At 47.7% G+C, this 14,357-nt stretch overlaps 4 protein-coding genes across 4 annotated transcripts; 1 reads left to right on the top strand and 3 right to left on the bottom strand.

The window, feature by feature from the left end:
• Positions 1 to 6,746: 6,746 nt before the first annotated feature.
• PG986_011758 (Glycoside hydrolase family 2 immunoglobulin-like beta-sandwich) lies at positions 6,747 to 9,309 on the top strand (the record flags this gene model as incomplete). Its single annotated transcript, XM_066847980.1, has 9 exons — positions 6,747 to 6,980; positions 7,067 to 7,347; positions 7,425 to 7,609; positions 7,694 to 7,878; positions 7,940 to 8,158; positions 8,247 to 8,432; positions 8,527 to 8,801; positions 8,917 to 9,101; positions 9,185 to 9,309. The coding sequence occupies 9 exons, from the start codon at positions 6,747 to 6,749 to the stop codon at positions 9,307 to 9,309; spliced, it is 1,875 nt and encodes a 624-aa protein (XP_066694676.1).
• An 827-nt stretch (positions 9,310 to 10,136) lies between these two features.
• On the bottom strand, positions 10,137 to 11,099 carry PG986_011757 (glutathione S-transferase domain-containing protein; the record flags this gene model as incomplete). Its single annotated transcript, XM_066847979.1, has 4 exons — positions 10,137 to 10,340; positions 10,499 to 10,663; positions 10,717 to 10,946; positions 11,045 to 11,099. The coding sequence occupies 4 exons, from the start codon at positions 11,097 to 11,099 to the stop codon at positions 10,137 to 10,139; spliced, it is 654 nt and encodes a 217-aa protein (XP_066694675.1).
• A 748-nt stretch (positions 11,100 to 11,847) lies between these two features.
• PG986_011756 (uncharacterized protein) lies at positions 11,848 to 12,895 on the bottom strand (the record flags this gene model as incomplete). The annotated part of the gene is made up of 2 exons (XM_066847978.1): positions 11,848 to 12,273; positions 12,362 to 12,895. The coding sequence occupies 2 exons, from the start codon at positions 12,893 to 12,895 to the stop codon at positions 11,848 to 11,850; spliced, it is 960 nt and encodes a 319-aa protein (XP_066694674.1).
• Positions 12,896 to 13,594: 699 nt separating this feature from the next.
• Positions 13,595 to 14,204, bottom strand: PG986_011755 (Sulfatase; the record flags this gene model as incomplete). Its single annotated transcript, XM_066847977.1, has 2 exons — positions 13,595 to 14,045; positions 14,101 to 14,204. The coding sequence occupies 2 exons, from the start codon at positions 14,202 to 14,204 to the stop codon at positions 13,595 to 13,597; spliced, it is 555 nt and encodes a 184-aa protein (XP_066694673.1).
• Positions 14,205 to 14,357: the final 153 nt, after the last annotated feature.

Genomic DNA, 14,357 nt, shown 5'->3' with positions numbered 1-14,357 from the left:
CTTTATAATAAGCATAATTAAATTAATACTCGTCGTAATACGCACTAAGCGGTATAAAAAAGCGAAGTCGGTTTAGTTTAATAATCGGGAATAAATAACGGCGATTAAATACATTAATTTATAAAGTTAATATATTTCGCCGTTTTTAATCGTTTAAAACTAATATTACTTTATAAATTAATCCCGTAAAACTAATTTACCGGGTAATTAAGTAATTAAACCGACTTTTAATAACTAAATTAATAACGAGATAAGCCTAAATTAAATTAAACACTTCGATAAATATACTAGATCGTAAACGAAAAATCGCTACCGCCTTTTAATTTTCGACGGCTACGAGAGCTATATTTCGGCCGAATTCGAGGTATATTACTAGGATAACGATATTATTATTATTAATATACCTCCCTATTTATTATACTTACTTTAACTTTTCGATATAATACTTTATTTACCTTTAAAGCGTGCTTATTTAAAAAAATCGAGCTATTTATTAAGGCTTTTATAAATTATATTACTAAGTTCGAGTTCTTTATCGCCTTTAAAGCTGCGTATTTTACTGTTTTTACGGAAGTTAACATTAAATTTAAATTTAGCGTATTTAGTTTAATACTTTATAACTTTAACGAAGTAATTAATAAACTAAATATACGTCTCTAAACGTTTATATTTAACCTATCCCGTTTAAGGACGGCCAGTACTTATAACCCTTAAACGCCGTTTAACCCTTAATAAATAACTAAGCACTCTACTTATATTAAAAGAAGGTGTTTACCTATTAAAAAAGCTCTCCGACGCCGATTTTAAATACGGTAAACTAGATAACGAAGAGTATAACTAAAATAGCCTATAAAATAACCTTTATACGTAATAAAATATATATATTAAAAGAGGTTAATTTAGTATTTTTTAAGCGCCGGAAAACTAAAAAGTCGCGAGTTTAGCTTAAAAAAGCCTTTATTATTAAAAATTTTAATAATTATAAAACGAGAAAGTAAAAAAGAAGCGTTTAGCGCCTAATAAAAATAAAAATAAAGGTTCGTTAAAACGGAGAGCGACTAGTAAAAAGCGTTATAATATTTACGGCGAAATAGGTTATAATGCGCGAATATATAAAAAAAATATAAAATTAAGCGAGGAATTAAATAGCGAATAGTTTTAATTAATTTTAAGCGTTATAATTAAATTAATTTATATAAAAGAGTCGAGAAATAAAAAAGGTGCGTCGCTAAGTAATATGCGTCGCGTAGTGGTAAACTACGTTAAACGAAATATTATCGTTATAATAATTAATAATTACCTTTTCGTTTAATCGGGTAGGTAATTTATTATTAAATTTCCGTTTATAATCGTTTTTTTTAACGCGGGCGTGTTCGGTTAGTTTAACGAATTCGAGTTGAAAGGTTTAAAAGCTATTATTAAGCTTTATAATTAAGTTTCGAAAGGCTTTATAAGCTTTTTTATAAGCGTTAAAGTTATAATATTATTTATATAAATAATTTAAAAAATCTTTAAAAGTTTTAATTAAAGGGTCGTTTTATTCGTTAATAACGAAAGGGTATAAATTCTTAACGGCTTTATTATTAACCCGGTTAATAATATAAATATACTTATTCTTATCGATAAAATAATAATTAATATTTATTTTTAATTTATCCATTAAGGTTATAAACTAATAATCGAATTTAATTTTAAAATCTTTTTTATTAATAAATAAAGGGGGGTTAAATATTTTAATGCTTCGCTTAAAACTATTAAACGATATAACGCTAATACGGGTTATCTCTTTTATTTAAACCGAAACTCCTCGGTTTCGAATTAAGAGATTAATAATATATTAATTTAATTACTAAATTTTTTCGTTTCTTTTTATAACTGCTACGGCGCACCTTAAAATAAGCCTTTAGTAGCCTTACTAACTAGAGTAGGGTAAGGGCGTACGAGAGATAGCCCGAGCGCTACCTGACTTTTCCCCACCTATTTAGATAAGGAAATCGTCCCGGCAAGGCTGGACCTTTTCCTTCTTTCCCTATCTTTTCGGTTTTCTATAATAAAATAATAACCTATAGCCTTGCCTCCCGAATTACTATAACTGTAATAATAATAATTAATATAAAGTCTTTCTCTTTTTCGATAAGCTTACTATCTTTATTTAATCCTTTATTTTAACTATTCTCTTAATTAACGTTATTATTTAAATCTTTTTCGCCGAAAACGGTAGTTTATATATAGCTTTTTTTTTAAATTAATATTAAAGTTTTTAGAAATTTTTATTAAATTAAAGGCTTAGTCCTTAAAGTTTATTATAAAAAAAATTCCCAATTTAAACTCTTTTTAAACAACGATTAAGTTTTTTTTATATATTTTATCGAAATATTTTTTAACGATTAAGCCTTTATATTTAAACTATTAAGTCTTCGCGGTTTCGATAAAAACTACGAAAAATATTTGGGAAATATTATAATAAAAATTATATATAATAATTAATCGTTTAATCTTTTTTTTTAATATTTTCGTTTATAATATTAAAAACGTTAGTAGGAAAAAAAGCGTTCGTAATTTAAATTTAACCTCGACTTAATATAATTAATAAAATAATTCGGGGGCGGTAACTTTTTATTTTAAATTACTTTTAATATTAAATAAAAAGTTTTTACTTTCGTGCCCGGTAATAATGCTTTAATTACCTACGTTTATCGGGTTTACGCTAAAATAAACGAAAAATACACGTTTAATTAACAAGGAATTTCGCGCGGTATACTTTTTTTAAGCTCGCGAAAAAACGGTTAATATTATCGATATTAAAACGTATCGACTTACAAGCTTATTTACGTGTATATCACGTTCTTTTAAGCCGGCGATTATCTTAATTAATTACCTTATTTAATCGAAATTAATTTAAGTTTTAATTTCTAAAGAATAGGATATTCGTAAAGTTTTTTTAAGCTTAATAAATTAAATTCTTTTCGGTAATATTATAATTATAATAATTCGGGAAATAAAACTATAAGTTATTATTTTATTATAAAAAACCGAAAAAGATAAGGAAAAAAGGAAAAGGTCTAGCTTTACCGGAACGATTTCCTTATTTAAATAAATAGGGAAAAGTTAAGTAGCGCTCGAGCTATCTCTCGCACGCCCTTGCCCTACTCTAGTTAGCAAGGTTATTAAAAGCCTATTTTAAAGTGCGCCGTAGTAGAGTAATTATTAATATATACGTAAAAATTATAAATTATTATAACTATAATATTAATATATAAAAATAAAGCTTAATTAATAAACTAGTCGATAATTATATAAAAAGTTATTTAATAAAAGATTACATTAAATAATACGAAAGTAAATCGATTATATATTTATTATAAATTCTCGTAATTAATACTAAAAAATAATAATTACTTAAAACGTTAATAAAATAACCCTACTAATATAAAACTATACCGAAAGCTCGTTATAACGTAAAAAGGTCTATTTTTATTAGATATAATCAGTATAAAAGTACGTCTAATCTAAAAAATTAACAATCTTTTAAGGGGTAATATATACATCGACGATTAGACCTGTTTTTATCTGCCCCGAGCTAGCATCCCTTGGCCGGCCTTTTTATTTTAGCTTAATTTTCCATGACTCGCAGGCTACGGGGTCGAGGGGGCATGGGGGGGTTCTAACTATGTATGTATGAGTGCAATATCCGAACTGGAGAAAGGTGGTCGGTCGCACACGGCGGGTACTCGCTTGCTCTGTGCAGTCGGGGCGAGCACGGCAGCTGCGGCCTGCGGCCATGTGGTGACCACCGCGTCTTCTCCGGCACGATACTCCGGTCAGCACTTTCATATTCACGCTGAAGAGAAGACGTACCTAAAAAGTGCAGTGCAAAGAAGTCCTATAACAGTGGGCTATGTGATATATACCTCAAAGTGCCGGCCGGCTGAGTCTGCTGTTTATTGAACGTACTGAAGATATTAGGTTCTACAATACCTACAGGGTGGGAGAGACCGAGGGAGGTATCGGCCGACTCAACTCGTCCATCCCACGGATCAAGGATTGGCACTAGACCGACTGCATACTAGCACTACGACGTACATGCGCTGGTGTAAGTTTCCAGGAATTAAAAATGGAAACCGAAAGCTGTTGTTTTTTCTCTGCTGCCGGAAGGGATGGAGTGAAGTCGAGGAGGGGAGGGAAAAGAAAAGCCCTGGCAGTGTCGTCGGACTGATCGCTCGCTCGATCCTCGACAGCCTCGATCGCTCGAGTGAGATTCGAGCACACCCCCGAAGCGAGTCAAACACTCCCGGCTTGGCGAACCACCCTTGGGCTTGCGCCAGGATACCTCATGTTTGTCACGATGTCATCGCTTTTGGAAAGTGGGTGTAGAAGCCGGAGGGTCTCGTGAAGAATTAATTTTCATTGATTCGGCTCTGGGCATGGAGCCTCTAGGTAGTCACGAGATATGTCGAGGGCTGCCGCACTCGAGGGGATACAAAGACCCTTACATACATTGCATTCGAGGTGGGTTGCCCCCCAGCATCACGAGCCTTGCGTCCAGCTACTTTTTCTAGCTGGTCCTCCCCGCATCTTCCCTCGCGGCACTGGCTGGGGAGGAGGGGCCGACCGAGGGGGGTGGGGGATGGGGGGCGCTAGGCACGTACTTTCTTTTGCCTTGTGCTACTGTACGCTTGCTACGGGGCGTTTAAGGCGACGGGTGGCTTGGAGGGGTGCATGCCAAGCAGCCAAGGTTCCAAAGTCTCCGTGGGCTGGTGCTGGTGCTGGGTTGGAGATCGCCTTTCCCACACGACATACCTTCTCCAAGGTTCCCCGCAGCAGTAAGAAAAGTAACGCCCAGACGACAAGTGATAGACAACCTGCTTGCCGCTTGCTGCTTGCTCGCATACATTTCCACACTCCCTTCGATAGTCCGGATTGTGCGAAGGGCAGTCTCGGGCCTTGGCCGTTCAGCATTTTGTCGACCCCGTGATGAACCATCATGTCATTTTCGTGGACAATCACTTCATAGGCCCTCGTTTAGATCTGTCTCACTGGTCGAGCAGCATTTTTCTACATGTGCCAGATGGCATTCTAGATTGCTTACTCCACATGTTCTCCAGCTTGAAACATTGCCCATCATTGGTGCCAGCAGTCTGCCAGCAGGTTTTCCTTATACCCTCCACCAGAGAACGAGAGACGGTAGGCCGTCATCTTTTCCTTCGGGCCATTTCGTCGGTATTCCCCCTCAATCTTCTGCCGAGTCGCCAAAAGTGATGATCATCTGCCACTGGCGAGGGCCCAACTTGCCCAAGGCCGGCACAGCCCGGGAGCTGGTACATGGAAGTGACAAGTTACAACAGGTTACAACACCCGCGCTCGGCACCATTACTCTGCTGCCTGCTATTGAGATATCATATCTTGGCTGAATCACCGAGCCACATGATGGAGAGTGAGCACGGCCAGGCGCAAATTGAGATATGCGGAGTTATCGAAGGCAAACCGTGATTCACTTTGATTTTTTTGTTTTGTTTTTTGTTTTTCCCAATTGAGCGGTGAGCTCTGTCGGTTCTCGAGTTTGCCGTTTCTCTTACCTCGATGATGAGTTGACTTTCATTAACCTAATACCTATCTACTCTTCACCTCTGGGGCGAGGGCTCCAGCTTCCAGGTCGATACTGTACTGGAACTAGGGCTACTATAGGCCGAAGCTTGGAATCGGCTTACAGCCCGTCACAGACGATATTGCCCGTAGCAGGGAGCCACAACTGCAGGTAAGGCTTGCTCTCCTGGGCTTAGTCGGTCCGGCAAACTGCCATCCTCCCACGCGACATCATGGCCATGAGAAATCCACTGCATTGCCGAAAACCGCCCTCGAGAGCTGGGGCTGGGTCAAGTATACCTACCTAGGTGGACGGTGATTCGGTCACATCGCTAGCCTGCCTTGGCTAGTCACTTCGCGTGCATTAGCTACCCATGGTCCTACGTCAGTCACTCAGATATCCCTAGCACGCGACGCCGCAAGTCAATTTTAGAGAGTCAATGCCTCTCCAGCGAATCCCGTGCTGGGCTACTACGTTGCACCAACGAGATGAGTCGATACCAAGGTACCCTGTGCATCTCAGATACCTTGGATCCCGCCGTAATTGGGTCGCAAAGCCTGGCTGCCCATGCAAGTCCAGGGATACTTACATCGGTGGAGCTTCTTCGTGGATCCGGGCGCCGTCCGTAGCATGGCGACTGTGTACTTTCACTCTCTTCCATTACCTCACTGCGGTACTCGTCCAGCTCTCGATGTCAGTTGCAAGTCGGCTAGTCGAGCCAACTGACCCACGCATACTCCTGCATCTGTAGCCTGACCGCACCGCTCTTTCGTTTTCCGGCTTGGCCTTAGTGGGCGGCCTTAGGTACGACGTCTTCCAAGGAAGCGAGGATGGTATCGGGATTAGGAAGGTCGGAAACCGGCTCGACGGCTATTGGAGAGTTCTACGATGTTAGGACACGCTGGTAAGCAAGCCTCTCGTGCGAGAAATGACCGATCAGCGGGAGTCCCGGGGTCTATATAACATGAGCCGTCTGTCCCTTTCCTCGAAGGCCCTGCTGGTGGCGTTGCGTTACGGGACCTTGAAACCTTCTCTTACCAACTCAGGGTTTATCCTTTCCTCCCCCTTCACACGTCCCCTCCAAGCCCGTGTCAACTAGGACCACAGCCAGTGAGAAGAATAAGCTATAGCTTGTCTGGTCTGTGACTCTTCTGACACCAAGATGCATATCCGCGGCCAAGTCCTCTTCGGTGTGCTCGCCGTGGTGTCCCAGGTGCTTGGCTATCAAGTACAGACGCCTCCGCTAGACACGGAATGGACTTACAAGGTCGGCACGAACCCGTGGCCAGAGTACCCGCGACCGCTCCTTCGGCGCCCCCAATGGCAGAATCTGAACGGTATCTGGAAGTACAGACGAGCCAATGCGTTTGAGGCCCGCATGGCGCCCATCAATGAAGTGAGTACCCGTCATTTCGAGTTGCACCAACTAGAGAAAAGAAAGACGCGTTGAATGTGCCGCCGGCTGACCAAATATCCTATAAGTCGTTCACGAACGCGGCAGATGTTCTCGTCCCATCTTGCTTGGAGAGTGGGCTTTCAGGGGTTCAGGACATCAATGTGACGTATGCCTGGTTGACGCGAGAATTTACCGTCCCACGCGACTGGGCCCTGAAGGGACGCCGAATCATGCTTAATTTCGAGGCCGTCGACTACGAAGCTACAGTCTTCGTCAACGGGCGCAAGGCCGGGTTCCACAGAGGTGGCTACTGGCACTTCAACTTCGACGTAACCGACTTTGTCCGTCCCAATGGCACTAACACGCTGTACGTAGACAGAGTGATATCTTCTCTCCACCGAGGGCTCCTGTGTATCCTGACTAACCTGTGTCACCTCGTGATAGACACGTGCATATTTTCGACCCGACTGATGGCATGGGCTACAACATCCCCATGGGAAAGCAGCGTGTCGACCCGTCTCACATCTTCTACCGCGCGTGCAGTGGCATCTGGCAGACGGTGTGGATGGAGTCGGTGCCGCAGAACTACATCCAGAAGCTGGACATTTCGGCGGATGCCGATGGCAAGGGTAAGTCGCAGAGAACTAAAAGAGAGACGGTCTTCCACGAGGCAGCGCGCTTAATGTCACCGGGTTAGACTGATAGTTTCACAGTCAAGATGCAGGTCGCGACATCCGGAGGGAACGACAAACTCAGTATTTCGGTCGTCGGGAACGAAGGCGTGTCTATCATGTCGCACGAGGCCTCCAGCAACACGCCTATTGAGTTCTTGGTCGAGTCGCCCAAACTGTGGTCACCCGAGTCACCTAACCTGTATAACCTGAGCATCAAGTTGGGCGTGAGTATTATCCAAACCTGAACACTTGGGACGTTTTACTGACATTCTTGTCTCAAACAAGGACGATGAAGTGACAAGCTACACTGGTTTCAGGACGGTCTCAGTCGGTGAAGTCGACGGCATTCTTCGACCGCTCATCAACGGCAAATTCTTCTTCCACTTCGGCACTCTGGACCAGGGCTACTGGCCCGATGGCCTTCACACTCCCCCGAGTCGCGAGGCCATGGTCTATGATCTCGAGGTGTTGAAGAGCTTGGGTCTCAACATGGTGCGAAAGCATGTAAGTTCAAATAGGCCCCGCCTTTCTACTGGCGGCGAACATTACATTACCTCGGGCACCAGAAACTGATCCAGCAATCACAACGTAGATCAAAGTCGAGCCAGCTCTGTTTTACCAAGCATGCGACCAGATGGGCCTGCTTGTGATCCAGGACATGCCGGCCTTGACTGATGATGGTAACCGAAAGCCGGACGCCGCCCAGCAGGCCGAGTTTGAGAGGCAGTTCGAGATCATGATTGACCAACACAAGAGCTACCCCAGCATTTACACATGGGTACGTTGCATCCCCAGAATTTGGAAGGATTCCGTGAATCCTTCCAATCCTTCCCATTACGACACCCCTACTGATGACGCACTACTCGCTTTAGGTCATTTACAATGAAGGGTGGGGTCAAATCACTCAGGGTTACTATCCCGAATTCGACCTGGCCACCCGCACCAAGGAGCTGGATCCCACTCGGCTCGTCGACGCGACCTCGGGTTGGTACGACCACGGCGCCGGCGACTTCCACGACAACCACCATTACGCCAACCCGCAATGTGGCACGCCCTTTTACTCGCTCAACTCCTCTCCCCACGACCCCAAGCGCATTGCCATTCAGGGCGAGTTTGGCGGTATTGGACACAATGTCTCTGCAGAAAAGTAAGTCTCTCTAACACCGGCGCATTCCTCAGGTCAATAGCACATGTGTTTTCGGCGCTCCACCTATCACACCCCCCTTTTGAAATATCAATGCTGACAAGACCACTCCGCTCAGTCTCTGGAAAGTTACGGACGCTGTCAACGCTATCAACCAGACTTATGAGCTCGATGCCGATCTCGAAGCTTATAACTACCGCGGCCACATCCTTATGTCGGAGCTTCGGGAGCAGATCGAGAGGTATGCCTGCAGCGGCGCCGTCTGGACCCAGACGACCGACGTGGAGGGTGAAGTCAATGGATGTAAGTCTCGAACCTTTTTTCCCCTCGCATCTTACTATTTCTTGTACCTCAGGCGCAGCATACTGACTTGCGATCGTCTACAGTCTTGACTTATGACCGACGCATCCTGAGGCTCAAAGTGGACCAGTGGAAGGCGGATATCCAGGCTCTCTACGACGCCGCTCAGGGGCGGACTGGCGAGTCTAAGGCGCAGAAGACCTTGAACTAGGCAACGTCTTTTTAGTAAATTTCATACAACCAGCGTGACGCTTCATGACCTTTCTGGATATCCTGTCGTTTATTCAGCAATATACCTTATAGACACATGTTGCTATATTTATATCTGCTCTTTCCACGAAGTGTACATCTGCATTTTTATGTAATTATAGACACACTTGACTATACAAGTTGGATATAAGAACCCACATTGCCGGAAGCTCGTGCGAGGACGTATCCGTCACTTTAACGTCTAATACTATACAGGTAACATATTATCTAACAGAAAGTCCCAAAGGACTAGCGCAATGGACTTACTTATATTACATTCACTATACACCTAATTTCAGGATAAAATGAGTGTATTAGCAGACACGATAAATCCGAGCCTATACTAATACTATTTCTTTATAGGCCGAATTCCTATACTATTTCCTAGTACACCTACATCAGCCACAAATACTAGCAAGCTGAATTGCGACACATGGGAGAAGCAACATCCAGTCACACCAGCTATCTGGATATGAGGTACAGCCCTCAACTCATGCCCCTATTTTCTCCCTTTTTTGCTCTTACACGCCACGACCGCCAGTAACCCCTTTCTCAGGGGCACGAGCTCGTGGGTTGGACTGCATACGTCAAACTTGTACTTGAAACAACCTGCAGTCTCATTCTCGTATATATGTATGGATGGCATAACACAGCATTTCATATTTTCAAGGTATAACAAGCGGGATAGAGCCCGCTGGACAGTTTTCCGTATCCAGAGGACTTGAGTTACCTAAACTGTCAAGCCCCTCATTCGCTCATCCGAACCAAACCGACGCGTCATCACAAAGTTCACTTCTTGCCGAACCGGTACTTGGAGTGCGCAATGATCCTGTCCTCGTCCCAGATGCACGTGACGCTGGGGTGGGCGATGGTGGCCTTGGCCCACTTGTCGAAGTTGGGCGCCTTGGTGGCCAGCTCGGCCTCGAGGCTGGCGGGGACCAGGCCGTGCTTGATGTAGGCGTAGAGGCGGAGGAGGAAGGAGCCGGTTTGGACCTATAAAAGTGGGGGGGAGGGGAGAAAAGTGAGCAAGAAAGTAAGAAACGGAACTGGCAGTGGGAATAAGGAGGGACGGGAACCAATAAGAAAAAAAAAGGGGGGGGGCATGGGCGCTAGTACAAGCAACCGACAAGGAGCGGGACCTCTCAACATACCTCAGCCAAAGTCAGCTTACTGCTCCCCCCAAAGAACGGTGCCGCATCCGCCAGCAACGGCTCAATCTCCTTGACCACGGCGCCCACAAAGTCCGCAAGGGCCGGCTCCTGCGCCGCGGGCCCCTCCGCGTACGCGGACACGGCCTTCTGCGCGTGCCCGACGGCCTTGGAGAAGTACGTGTCGACGAAGAACGCGATGCGGGCGCGGGCCAGGGGACCCCCTCGTCGGTCGAGGCCGGGACGAGGCCGGCTTGCGGGTAGGCGTCGGCGAGGAAGGCCGCGACGACGGCGGACTCGGTGAGGACGTGCCCGTCGAACTCGAGGGAGGGGACGAGGCCGCGCGGGTTCACGGCGAGGTACTCGCGCGTGCGCGGGACGGAGAGGTCGATCAGCTCTTCTTGGAAGGGGACGTTGAGCTCGGCCAGGGCGATGTGGGCGCGATGGGCCCCTGCGCGGTGCGTCCCGTTAGTATATACACATGTAGCTAGGCCCGCATTATTACGGGCTCATGAGCGGAAAGCTGCAGTGTTATTTGGGCAATCTTACAGGGGCATCCGTGGTTGGTGTACAACTTGATCTTGTGCTGAGGTGTGGCCGCCATTGTGGTGTAGTGGAAAGTAGAAGAACGCTCAAATGCTAGTAAGTTGCGACGCGGTGTGGGGGGTAATGCGAAAGCAGCGAAGCATTGGAGAGAAGTTCGTTCACGGCGATGGTGATGATGCGATACACGTTAAATACGATATGCCGCAGCACAAGAGAGGTAGTGCGGGGTACGTCATGGCGACATTCGTGGTTGCATTTCCGTCAGTTCAGTTCCACATCTTCCGGCGGGCGGATCTCGCGTATTGACCGAATGCGAGAAGCTTGGAATGGCAATTCTACGACGATATGTAATGCATGCTGGCTGAGCTGACCTGCATCGGCATCCTGCCCTTCCAGGACTCCGCACCATCCGATTTGTGTGCGAGTGAGACTGACAAATCAACGCCGAGTGGTCATCCGGTTTGTGACACACCATTGGCATTCGTAAGCAAGTCTCCGAGAGTGTGTGCTTGGGTCGGCAAGATGACGCCGTCGCACCGCTATAAACAATCCACTTCCCCCAGGAGCAATACCCTTCGCCTTCCGTATACCGGTTTTGGGTGACCTATAAGAGAGACCATCTCCTACTCCAAGGAACTGTGGGCACTCTGGGCATGATGGGGCTGTAAGCCAGCCAATCCAGCCTGCAGCGGGCAATTCTCCCTCAAATGCGCAAAGGTAAACCCGAATAGTGTAAATAAATGATGCGTGGTAGGAGTGTGCACCTAGTTCCGTAGCTAGCTGCTGTTACGCGATCCTCTTCGCTTCTACGCCGCCTCAAAGTTGTACTTCTTCCGCGCTGCCTTCTCCACCGTCGCCGGCCACAGCGTGTAGACGAGCGGCGCCAAGAAGTTGGGGAAGAAGGGCAGGAAGATGTTGCCCGTCGTCTGCGCGTCGACGGTCGCCATGCAGCGGCGCGCGACGTAGTCGATCTTCAGGCCCGTCTTGTTGGGGTCCACCTCGCGGACGGGGCCCGCGTCCACGGCCGAAGCGCGGAAGTTGCCCTCGATGGTGCCCGGGAGCAGGAAGGTGAAGGCGATGCCCGGGTGCTCGACGGCCAGCGACTGGAAGAGCAGCAGCGACGAGGCCTTGGTCGAGCCGTACAGGGCCCGCGTGGGGGCGCCGACCATGGCGGCGAGCGAGGAGACGAGAAGGATGGCAGGGTAAGATGAGGTGCGCTGGAGCATAGGGATCTATCGATGCCGAAGATTAGTTCGTTCACACTTGGCTCATATATAACGAGAAATGAGATGTAATCAGTAAATGGTGAGGGTAACGCACAAAGGTCAGCGCCGCGACTAGAGGACCAACCAGGTTTCCCTGGGCCGCGCGGCCCGTGATCTCGACGACTTTCTGGATACCAGCGGCCGACACATCCTCGCCCGGAGCGGCGCCCGTCAGATCCATGACCGGCTGAAGCGCGGAGACGCCAGCGCAGATATGCAGCGTATCGAGCCCGCCCCAAGCCTGCAGGATGCGTTCCCGGACTCGCACCATATCCTCCGCGACGGCGGCATCGGCCGCGATGCCGATGCACCCGTCCTCCTCTCCACACTCCTTGGCCAGCGCCGCAATGAGCTCCGCACGGCGAGCGACCAGGCAGACCTTGGCGCCGCGCGCGGCGTACTTCTTGGCCAGGTCGCGGCCCAGGCCGCTCGAGGCCCCCAAGATGCACACGCGCTCCTCGGTCGGCACCAGGGCGGCGCGCTTGGAGGTCTTGGGGCCCGCGAGGCGCTTTGCCAGGTAGAGGGCGGCGGGGACGGCGGCGGCCGCGATGGCGCCCGTTACGAGGGGGGACGGGGATGATGCTGGCATTCTGGCGGATTTGGCACGTTATCTGGTTGCAGGGTCTCGAAATGGTGAAATAAGCGGGTTGACGAACCTAACTCATTGAAGTTGGACTGGTCTGGTCTGGCTGGTCGAACAGAACGCGCGAGTGGGGGTCGGGTGCCGTAGCTGTACAGTAGAACCCTTCTTCTGCTTCTCTGGGCGGGGATGGGATCAGGTGGGACGATGTCCTGTGGCTGGCTGCTGAAAAACTTGCTGTGGCGCCTATTCACTCTAAGTAGTAGTAACCTAGTAACCTACTCTGTCTCTGTTCGACAAAACATCCAGTGACATCAATTCCCGTCTTCACCTGGTATCCAATATCACTGGAGTTATTTGCATATATACTTGTGTCTGTTATGTCTTTCTATTTATGCCCCCTTTTTTTGATAACCTCGAAACATTGCATCTGAACATTATCCAGTGACATGTTGTTTTGTGTCCATGTCTTACATCGACATTAAAGCTCCGGGGCAGAAGGGCGCTATCGAATTTCCCGTCTCAGCGCCTGAGTTTACCCCACCGGCCATCAATAGGGCGGGCAATCCTCGCATTTCTCCTCCCGCATCACGTACTGCTCGTGAGGATTCGCAAGTGTCACTAATGGGCTCCTCTGGTCCTCATACCACGGAATCGTGTCTGCTGTTTCCACGAGCCACTTGAACACCTCTTCCCGCAATGTGGCTCTCACGCGCTGCTACTCCGGCTGCTCGGGGCTAGGTTATGCAGCTCCTGTGCATCGTCGCCCTTTCGACTGTACAGCTCGTCTGCCTCGAACAGCCGGTATACATACGTCCAATCCTTGCTGCAAATGCTGATCGCTTCATCGACCGACGACGTGTCACTGTGCTGCAGGCCGGCTTTGATGTCGTAGGGGAACGGTGACTGTTCGGGCAACGGCTCCTCCGACACGAGGAACCCGCCTTTGGTGAAGCTGTAGTTCTTGTGCGGCAGTACCTCGCCTCTGGCCGCGGCATGCATGGCATCCACCAGCGAGACGCCGTACTGCGCATACGTCTCCGGAATGCGGCCCAGCTGCAATACCGTCGGCACCAGGTCGACTATCTCGCCCATCTCTTCGTACACAACGCCCTTGGGCAAACCCGTACCGCCAATGATGAGCGGCTCGTACGCCAGACTGTCTGAGACACCAGATGGCCATTTCTCGATCAGGCCATGGTCGCTCAGATTACTCCCCGTGGTCCGTGAAAAACATGGTCACCGTCTGGCCCCACAGCCCGAGTTCCTTGGCCTTGTTCACGTTCCGCCCGAACTGCCAATCCACTCGCGAAACCATCGCATAGTATGTAACCTTGACTGGCATAAGCCTGCCACAGCCAGCAAGCTGGTGCACCAAACGGATAAACGCATCTTGGCTCTCAGTGAAATAAGTGGTGAGCAAAACGGCATGGTCACTGGTATTCTCTGGCGGCAGATTCATGTCTATTAT

This window comes from Apiospora aurea (assembly GCF_038362705.1).
Source record: "Apiospora aurea strain CBS 24483 chromosome Unknown utg000008l_segment0_segment0, whole genome shotgun sequence".
Taxonomy (NCBI): domain Eukaryota; kingdom Fungi; phylum Ascomycota; class Sordariomycetes; order Amphisphaeriales; family Apiosporaceae; genus Apiospora; species Apiospora aurea.
The sequence above is the reverse complement of the archived record's forward strand: the minus strand, read 5'-3'. Positions and strand labels throughout refer to the sequence as shown.